The sequence below is a fragment of the Carettochelys insculpta genome, chromosome 3 (assembly GCF_033958435.1).
Source record: "Carettochelys insculpta isolate YL-2023 chromosome 3, ASM3395843v1, whole genome shotgun sequence".
In the NCBI taxonomy this organism is placed as follows: Eukaryota; Metazoa; Chordata; order Testudines; family Carettochelyidae; genus Carettochelys; species Carettochelys insculpta.
Genome location: NC_134139.1, coordinates 107,198,134 through 107,208,067, shown reverse-complemented (window position 1 = coordinate 107,208,067; position 9,934 = coordinate 107,198,134). Strand labels below are relative to the sequence as shown.

At 44.6% G+C, this 9,934-nt stretch overlaps 1 protein-coding gene across 1 annotated transcript; it reads right to left on the bottom strand.

The window, feature by feature from the left end:
* Positions 1 to 8,673: 8,673 nt before the first annotated feature.
* Positions 8,674 to 9,702, bottom strand: LOC142010423 (trace amine-associated receptor 7a-like). Its single transcript, XM_074988757.1, has one exon. The coding sequence runs from the start codon at positions 9,700 to 9,702 to the stop codon at positions 8,674 to 8,676; it is 1,029 nt and encodes a 342-aa protein (XP_074844858.1).
* Positions 9,703 to 9,934: the final 232 nt, after the last annotated feature.

Sequence of the window (9,934 nt, the reverse complement as noted above, 5' to 3'; positions counted from 1 at the left end):
GTTGTACTTTTTTTGTTAGTTATACTGAAGATTTTAGTATTCCCATTTATAAACTAGTGGTTTTGATGTGACACTGATTGGTTGAAACTCTTCTGTTTGTAAGACTTTCTGTAAAAGAGAATTAACGTTGAAATGTGTGAGAGTACAATAATTCCTAAGGGTCATGTTATATGCAGAAGAATAATGGAAACTTTTGTTATATAGGCAGTAAATTATAGTACATAGCAAAATATCTGTATTAATTCCAGCTTTCAGTGCATTTTGAAATCAGAAAACCAGTAGGAAAACACTGCTTTGTAACTTAATTTTTTTTCCTGCACCATAGTATTGAATTTGTTTTTACCTGTTTCTGTTTATTTGAAATGTGTTCGTGCTCAATTTTTCTGTTTTAGTCAGTTGCAAAGCTTTCATGGATTTCATTGTTGCTGGGTAGAATCCACATCTTACCTTTGGAGAAGCTTTTCTTCATATATGACTCCAGATTCAGATTTGAATAGAAGGCAAGAAGAGACACATTTTGTCAGTGGTTCTTTATTCTTGTAGTTGCCTTTATAAAGTTAATGCTGGTCACTCGGAAATGAGGGCAGGCTGAAGGAAAAAATGTAGAAACACAAGGGAAATTTCATGATCATCCCATAAAGTGAAATCCCTCTAGTAAATGGTGTGAACACTAACAGGTGTGACGAGTTTGAAAAAACATCATTAAGCAGTCTGCTTTTATTCACCACAAGACGGTCAGGGACATGTTTGAGCTAAGTGTCATTACAGTTCCTTTATTTTGTGAAGGCAAATTTAACTGTCCCCCACAGCAATGAGGTATAATCTCAGTATTATCACTGAGTGGCTTTGCTGGGAAGACCCACTGAGGAAGGTGCCATCATATATAATGATTCATGTGTTAAAGAAAATGAATCGCACCTTTATTGATCTTGCAATGGAGTATTTTTTTTCTCTCTCTCCTCTCTCTCTCTCTCATCATATTACACAGTAGTGTGAAAAATCCACCCATTTTAGCGCCCAAGTGAAAACTCTCCTTGTGGACAATGCTTGGTGGATCCAGAATTCTGTCAATCTAGCTATTGCCTCTCAGGAAGGGAGATTAATTACACTGAGAGGATCTTCTCTGAAGTGCTCCAGCACAGTGCCCCTGTAGCAGCTTATGTGTAGACAAACCCTTAGAGATCTTATGGCAGTGGCATCAGTTAAAGCAGCTGAGGGTGCAGGATTGGCACAGACATAGACAGCCACAACCAGCTTCCTGAGAACATAGGATTATTTGGGGAACCGTCTATACTGCCACTGTTCAGGGCAACTGTCCCCGTGTCCCAGCTCTGTGATTCTTCAAGGACACCCACTCCAGGTTCCCAGTGCCTCAGCTGCTGCCTAACTTGGGAAGACACCTGCAACTCTTTACATCCACATCAGTGTTTTTCCAGGCTGTGCAGTTCCCTGCTTTTGCGAGGATATTCCAAGGAAGCCAGAACTGCCTACATATGCCAGCAACTGCACTTGGCTGTCTCTCTGAAGATGGAAGTGTAGTATTGTGGTCAGCCAGGTTTTCCATTACAGCACACAGCTCGAAATGTTGCATATGGTCCTGGCCCAAAATTATACATAAACCATTCATTTAATTACAATGGACCCCCAAAAGATTGAACTTGGCCTGAAGCCTCTTCCACTCCTATATCTTGGCGCATAGGCCATTGATGACCATCTCCTAGCATCCCATGTCGTGGTTGATCTTTCTCAGTTTTGACGAGGCATATCCCATCTTTTTAGTGTCTGCCTTCAAGTCTCTACATCAGGTGTTTCTTGGTCACCCTCTGTAGGGTGCGAGAAGACATTGTAACGGTCAAGAGTGCAGTCTGACCCCTCTGTGAATCCTCAGGAGAATTCCAAACAGGCCAGTCTGTGCAAGGTGAAAAGCTGCAAAACAACAGCTACAAAACAAAGTGAGCTTGCCAAACCTTCAAAAGGCTACGCTGGCAGTAGGCCACAAAAAATAGTGAGAGTCATGCATAGGCAATTGTAAGCAATCTTATGTAAAAGAGTTGAAGCTTTATTAGTTAGTGTTAGGAGGCCTGTTACAGAGCCTCTCCCCCGAGTGAAGCTCCAGCGCATCAGGTTTTCCCCCACTGGTGACTGCAGAGTTTCCGTGGCTCCCGTTGTGGGTGTCACGCTTTCAATAAACCAAATATAGCACTCGCCTTCTGGGTGCAGCCTCGTTTCTGGGGAACCCGAGCCTGGTTGGTTACACCCTCATTTCCTTTTTCCTTGGGTTCCAACTTAAGGCTTGCCTTGTGCTGTTGGTGTTTTTCTTTTTTTTCTGAGGGTGTGTCCAATCCAATGCCATCTTCTCTTCCTGATATCTTCTTTTAGCAGGAAGTTTGTGAGTCAGTTGCCACAGATTTTGGTTGTTGATGGTGTATGGCCAGTGGATCTGGAGGATTTTATGGAGGCACTGACAGAGAGATAGCCATGCTAGTCTATATTCTATCAAAACAAAAAAGCAGTCAAGTACAGACTAACAAAATAATTAATTTAATTGCTTAATTTAAAGACTAACAAAATAATTTATTAGGTGCTAAACTTTCATGGGACAGACCCACTTCTTCAGATCTGAGCCATACCAGAACAGACTCCATACATAAAGTACAGAAGTCCAAAAATTATCAAGGTTGACAAATCAGAAGAATTGTTATCAGGGTTGGCAAATCAGAAGAGCAGAGGGGCAGTAGGAGGGGGTTGTGGGGTATGGAAGTCAAGAGTTAGATAAAACAAAGTATGTAAAGGAGTCCTTTAATGGGCCAGGTAATTGCTGTCCCAGTTCAAACCACATGTTAATGTGTCAAATTTGAACATAAATGAGAGTTCTTAGCACTCTCTCTGTAGTAGATCGTTAAAGTTCCTTTGCAGTAAAACACAGACTTTCAGGTCATTAACAGAATGGCCCACTCCATTAAAGTGCTGGCTGACAGGTTTGTGAGTTAGGACTTTTTTGATGCCTGTTTTGTGTCCATTCATTCTTTGTTGAAGAGTGTTTGAAGTCTGTCCGATATACATAACGCGGGCACTGTTGGCACATGATGGCGTATATGATGTTAGTTGAGGAACATGAGAATGTGCCCGTGATTCTGCGAATAACCTGGTTAGGTCCAGTGATGGTATCTCCAGAGTAGATATGTGGCTCCCCCACATGCAGCGCAGCAGTGGCAATTCCCTGACCTGCCACGCTGAAAGAGCAAGGCTCAATTGCATTTGTTTAGTGGATAGTTCTGGCTGTTAAACCAGTGTAAGTTGAGTCTGCTCTTTCATTGGCAGGCAGGGAGCTGGAGGCAGAATGGTGGGAGCCGCAAGTGGCTGCTTAAGGACCTACGTATGGCTCAGGGTTGTTCGGCCGTCTTTTAAAAATGGCGGCCCTGGAAGAAAAGGTGGCAGAACACAGTTCCACTGCATTGTGCTGGAAAAAAAGCCCTGCTTCTGCCCCTCTTTGATAATATCCTGTCCCTGACACTTCAGGTGGTTCACTGATTTCACAAGCAAAATGAAGTCAGAAACACTTGCTCAAGGCTGAACAGAGGGGTTTCCTTGGCAATGGGTTGGGGTCAGTTCCTCTATTTGAATCTTTCAAGGCTATTAGGCTGGTGTTATAGTGTGTCGTAGTCTTTTTGAATTTTCTTCATTCATTTTATGGCAGAAAATGATGGGCTAATGGTAGATTCACTGTCCTAAGGGGCAGGAATCTTTCTTTCTGGGGTCTTCTACGCCCAGGATTTAGATAGGGATACAAATGGTATAGAAGTAAAGAGATCCTGCATTCCACATATTTCCAGTTTAACTTCAGCAATATTTTATACCCCTTTTGGGATCTGGAAGACTTAGGTTAGATTTCTCTCTCCTGACTGCCATGGAAATGGGTTTCCAACCTTGTAGGAGAGTGGTCTAGCTATATTTGTCAGCCTTCTGAGCACACAGAGATATATGACTATTCTTTTAAGCAACAGCCCTTGGGGAGGTGAGCCCTCAGCCCACTACTTGTAGTGAAGAGGCCACACCCCCCACTCACTGCCCTCAGTTCTTCATCCCCATGCCCCTGTACACTTGCTTCTGTAAGGATTGGGAGGGGATGAAAGCTTGGTGTGGGTTGAGTTCCAGCTCTCAGCCTTGTCTAGGATCTGTGCAGAGCTCTGAACCTGGGGTGCCTCATCCACTCCACACATTCTGCCTTCCCATAGCCTCACCCCATTCTACCCTTGTTCCACCTGCAACTTAATTCCTCTTTCACCCTTCCCTCATGGTCGTTCCCCTGTTCTGCCCTCTTCTTTCAGCCACCAAGGTCCAGCCCCACAACCCCAACACTGGAAAAAACTCAGGGAGAAAGATCTCACCATCCTGTGGCTGCTCCCATGCTCAGGGACAGTGGAGACAAGTAGTCACAGTGCACAGGGCCTGGCTCCCTTCTGAATGGTTGCAGCAGTGCTGAGCGCCAATGCTCTTGGCTCATGGGTGGGGCTTCATGGGCTTCTGGTACTGTGTCCCCTGGGATGACTGACCCTCCATCCTTGTTCTCCACAGCAGGATCAGCTCTGAAGGGGGTCTGCACCCCATAGTTTCCAGCCCTTCCAGCTGGCCCAGGGACACCACTGGCATGCCCAGAGCCTGGAGGAGCTGCACAACCTCCACCTTGCATAGCTTCAGGCCATGGCAGAGATATTCCTCAGGTGGATTTGGGTGGACTTGCACCTCCATCTGCACAGTGTCAGGGCACTGGAGGCACATGTGGTGCCTGGGGAGGACCTGGTCCAGGACATTAGTGCCTTTGTCCAGGCCATGGTGTCCCACCTGGTGCAGCCCTTGCCCATTCATCTGCAGCTGCTTCCTACCCATACCCTCTCCCCACCACACACCCTCTCCTCTTTTTGCCTCTCCCTTCAAACCCATCCCTCACCACCAGGGATCCTGAGGACTGTGAGCAAAATGTGGTGTAACCCAGCAGGGGGCTCAATGCCCCACAGAGCCTGAGCCTTGTGCCCCCCACCTTCTGTCCCCCCGTTGCAGCTGTCCTTGCCCACCATGGATACCAACACCTCCCTTCCACCTTCCCCTTCTCCTGGTTGCCTCCATAATCACTTCCCAATTATCTCGTACCCTCCCCTTTGTAAATAAAGACCCCATTTGTTTTCAAAATACAACATCTGTTTATTGCAACATTGAGACAGATGGTGGGGGGTAGAAGTGGGGTGGCAGGGGTGGGTGTAGCCAAAACTCCCTGTGGGGTGGCCTGGATGATGGCGACACTGCTGTCCTGGGGAGAAGCTTTTCCTCAAGGCTCCCGGATGGGCATGACCCCTTGATGGGCCTGCTGGATGGCGGCCATGTGCAACTGCTCCTAGGCGCTGGCCAGGAGCGGGGTCTTTTATGCAGGATGGCCTCTCCCTTCACCTCATACAGGTTATGCAGCACACCGCACGCAGCCACCAGCTGTGGGATGCAGTGCTCCCCTATGTCCATGCAGGTGAGGAGGCACTTGAAATGTCTCAAGGCAGCCAAAGGTGCTCTTGACTGCTGTGCAGGCCCTGGCCAGCTGGGTGCTGAATGTCTCCCAGGAGAAATGAAGAAGTCTGGTGTAGGGCTTCATGAGCCATTGCATGAGAGGGTAAGCTGTGTGCCCCCGCCAGGCAGATGGGCATGTCTACGTCCCCAACCCTGATGGTGTGGCTGGGGAAGAAGGTTCTGGCATGCAGGTTGTGGTACATGCTGGCATTATGGAACATGTGGGCATCATGTGCCTTCCCTGATCACCTGACGTTGAGGTCTGTGAACTGACCCAGGTGTTTGCTCATGGCCTGCGGGACCACCAAAAATTATCCTTGTGGTTGATGTAGTTTGAGGCCTAGTGTTCTGGGGCATGGCTGGGGGTGTGTTACTCCTCCCCTGCAACAGCTGGAGATACCCAGGGTGTCAAAACTCTTGGTGACGGCATCCACTTCTGCCAGGTGAATGACCCTGCTCAGCAGGATGCTTTTGATGGTCCTGACCACCTGCAGGGGGGAGAGAGACGAAGTAGGACTGACTGGGGTGCCAGGGCACCTGCAAGCTCCACCCCTTGGTCCTTGTCCTGCACCTCCACTGGGAGCAAAGTCCTAGTTGTACCCACCTCTGGCCAGGATTCACAGGTGTGGGATGGAGGGAACCTTCCTGAGGGGGCTTGCACCTTTTCAGTGCCCCCCACCCCAAATTCTCCAGTGCCATCCCTCCTCCCATTCCCTGTAAGGCTTCTGGCCCAGGACCTCTGTACTTCCTTGAGCAGGACCCAAATGGTCGACCTGCACATGCCAAACTGGTTCTTCACAGATTCATAGCTGTCTTGTATGGCAACTTTCCAGAGTGCAATGGTGACCCTCTTCTGTAGGGGGATGGTGGGCCTCGGGTGGATGTCCCATCATCTCAGAGTAGGGAAAACTCATTCACAGAGCTCAAGGAAGGTGGCCTTAGTCATGTGTATGGTCACGAGCCATTGTTGGTCTCCCCATTGCTCCAGGACAATGTGGTCCCAACAGTCCACATTGCTGTCCAGACACCAGATATGGTGGGACATGGGGACCAGTCTCTGGTGGGCGGTCTTGAGCTGGTTTATCAGCTCCCACAGCTGCCCACGTAGGGTAGGCCACATGGGCCCGAGGTGGGGTTGCTGCAGGACATGGGTGGCAGCCTGGAGGAAGTGCTCCATAGTCTGACTCAGGAGTAGCAGGAGGTGGAGACTAGCTGGGACCAGCTCCAGCTCCATGGCAGGGAGTATTATTGTGTCCTGGATCAGGGCAACCAGAGCACACGGTGACAATTCTTTGCTGTCCCTCACAGAGGCAGGCAAGGAAGCAGGGAAACCTGAGGGGCGGCTGTCCAGGGTTGTCCCTTTAAGTACGAGCCTCAGATAGCCTCAGGCAGCAGCCACGGGAACCACTTGGTGACCTGATGCCCTGTGAGAACTGCTTCCAGATAGCCTTAAATGCAAGTTAGCCTCCAATAGGTGTGGATGCTCTATATGGAAAACAGGAAAATGTTATTTCAAAATAGTTTTCAGGTGTGGACAAGTTATTCTGAAATAAGATATTTTGAAATAGCTTATATTGGAATAAGGCTGTAGTGTAAACATAGCCTTGATGTTTGGTTTTGGGTTTGTACCTAATTTTTAATTTTTATACTTAAATATAGAGTTGCTGACTGTAAGGACATTCACTGTTCATTCAGATAATTTCCTTGTGTTTTTTTTCTTTGTAAAACAAAAGACATCTGAAAAACCTAAATCTTTTAAATCAACTTTTGAGCACTATGTACGGCAATTTTTCAGTTTGCACACCCCACATCCCTGAGACCAGCATGTATGTTTTCCATCAACATATTCCAAGCCCAAAAGTGTTGTGTGGCCACATTACTCCTACTTCACTTACACTTAAGGAAACCAGATAATAAGCACTTGTTATTAGAGAGCAATATCTCAAACTAACAAATATTCCCCCTTCACAACAGGCCCATGCAGGACTTCCAGACCAACTGTTTGAAATCCAGATCCCTTACTGCTAGTATGAAGTTTACAAGGGCTTTTCTACATGGGAAATTAACTGGAATAACATTGTAGAATAGCAATCTGTTACACTTTAAATTCACAACTTACTTTAAACTACAATAACTTGGAAGTTGTAGCTGGATTTTCTCCTGTAATAGAAAGAATAGTTTTCTCTCAAAACACTTGTGGTAAAATCTTGGGCCCCTTGTAGTGAGTTTTATCACTGACTTCACTGGGACTGGGATTTCACTTTAAGTTATTGTTTTCTTCTAGTGTCTGCTTTTGTGAGAAACTTCTCCCCACTCTGCTGACCCCCACCAACTCTCTACCTTTGTGTGAGGATTCCTTATATACATAAAAGATTCGTGTTTCTTCTCAATACTTCTCTGAAAGAAAGGTTGGCCTTGTGATTAAGGTACAATGCTGGACATTTCCAAAGTAAGTTCTCTTTAAAAGTCAATGGGAGTTTTATCACAAATTTAAAAAGTATCAGGATAGGGTCTTCAATATCTATGCATGTGTTTTTCAAAGGATTCTAGAGGAGGTAAGAGTGCATCTGCCCTTGCAATTCAGTTTTCTCAACAATTAAATTAGGATAATAATATCCATTCCATATGCGCATTGGGAGACTTAATTAATTCTAAGAAAAGCACTTGAACATCAAATAGACTGATAGTAATACATAAGTATAAAATATCAATATTTATGTTATTGATTTGGTAAATAATAATGTCATATAGGGTTTAAAGGGATTGAAACATTTCTGTTTCCCAATATGGTTAGTACTTCCACGCAAATGAAGATGAATTTCATGGAAAAACTCAATTTTGATTCTTTCTGTTTTGCATTTGTTCAGCTGTGAATAGGCAATTTGGGTTCACAGTCACACAATTCCTACCATGGGAATTACTCTTGTATTATTTCAGAGCACAAGCCAGTATTAAATGGCCAGTTATCATCTTATAAGCCAGTAATTCACAATGATACAAAGTATAAAATGAAGATGACAATATTTCATCCAGAAAAAGAAATATGTGGCCAGATAATCCAAAAAGGGCAATGTCTATGAAATCCGATCTGAGCAGCTCTAGGCGTGTTTGGATAGGTTTTCATTCGGGAAATAAATTCATTGTTGAACAGTCAAGCCGGAGGATTTTACAGCTCACAATCACTTTCATTGCTTTTCGAAACCAAGGATAAAAGAGAGAATAAATCAAAGGATTCATGGCAGAGTTGGAATATGTTAACCAGACCATGATGTCAAAGACATGGGGTGAAATTATGAAGTTTAAAAAAGGATCAGCTATTACAGTTATTGAATAAGGTGTCCAGAATAGCAAGAAAGCGATTACAGCTATACTCAGTGTTTTAGCAGCTTTCCTCTCCCTTTTGCCAACTCTATCACTGTAATTACCACATGACTGGATGTTGTTGTTCATAATCTCTATCCTTCTAGCTTGTTGTTTAGCCACAGAAAAGATCCTGCAGTAAAGAGCTATCATTGTAAAAAAAGGTATGTAAAAAAGAACAGAGGATACAACCGTCCATGTTTTGTTGAAGACAAGTTGACAGCTCCCTACACAGGAGAGAGCATTTACCAATTCTTGTATTCCTTTGTCATTGACACGAGTGAAAACAATAGAAAAAGTGTACACTAATGAAACTGTCCAGGCAACAGCTATGAACATGCCTGAAACTGGCACTGTGAACTTGATGGGGTACAATAAAGGATCAGTGACAGCAACATATCGATCAATAGAGATGAAACACAAGTGAAATATTGAAGAATAACAAAACGATGCATCCAAACAACTGTGGAATCTACAGAATGTTTCCCCAAAATACCAACATGTTTCAACAGATCTTATACTGCTGAAGGGCAGCACAGCCAGACCCAAACCAAAATCTGCACATGCCAAGGAGGCGATCAAAAAATTTGTTGGCGAGTGAAGCTGTTTGAAATAAGCAATTGAAATCATTACCATTAGATTTCCACCTACTGTAAGAATTGTCAGTAAACTGAGCACAACATATAAAGATATCCGGATTCCAAAAGGCCATGCTGTTTTATAGCAAGAGCCATTCATATTCACAAAGCAGTATTGTACTTCTTCCTCTTGAAGAAGTGCTGAATTCATGTTGTACTTTTTTTGTTAATTACACTGAAGATTTAAGCATTCATATTTATATACCAATATATTTGGTGTTGCACTCGTTGGTCTAAGCTCTTCTGTTTTTAAGACTTTCTGAAAAAGAGAATTAAAGTTGACATGTGTGAGATTACAATAATTCCAAAGTGTTGCACTGTGTCCACCACTATATTGTAAATTTATGCTCAGTAGCCAGTAAATAATACACCATAGCAAATCA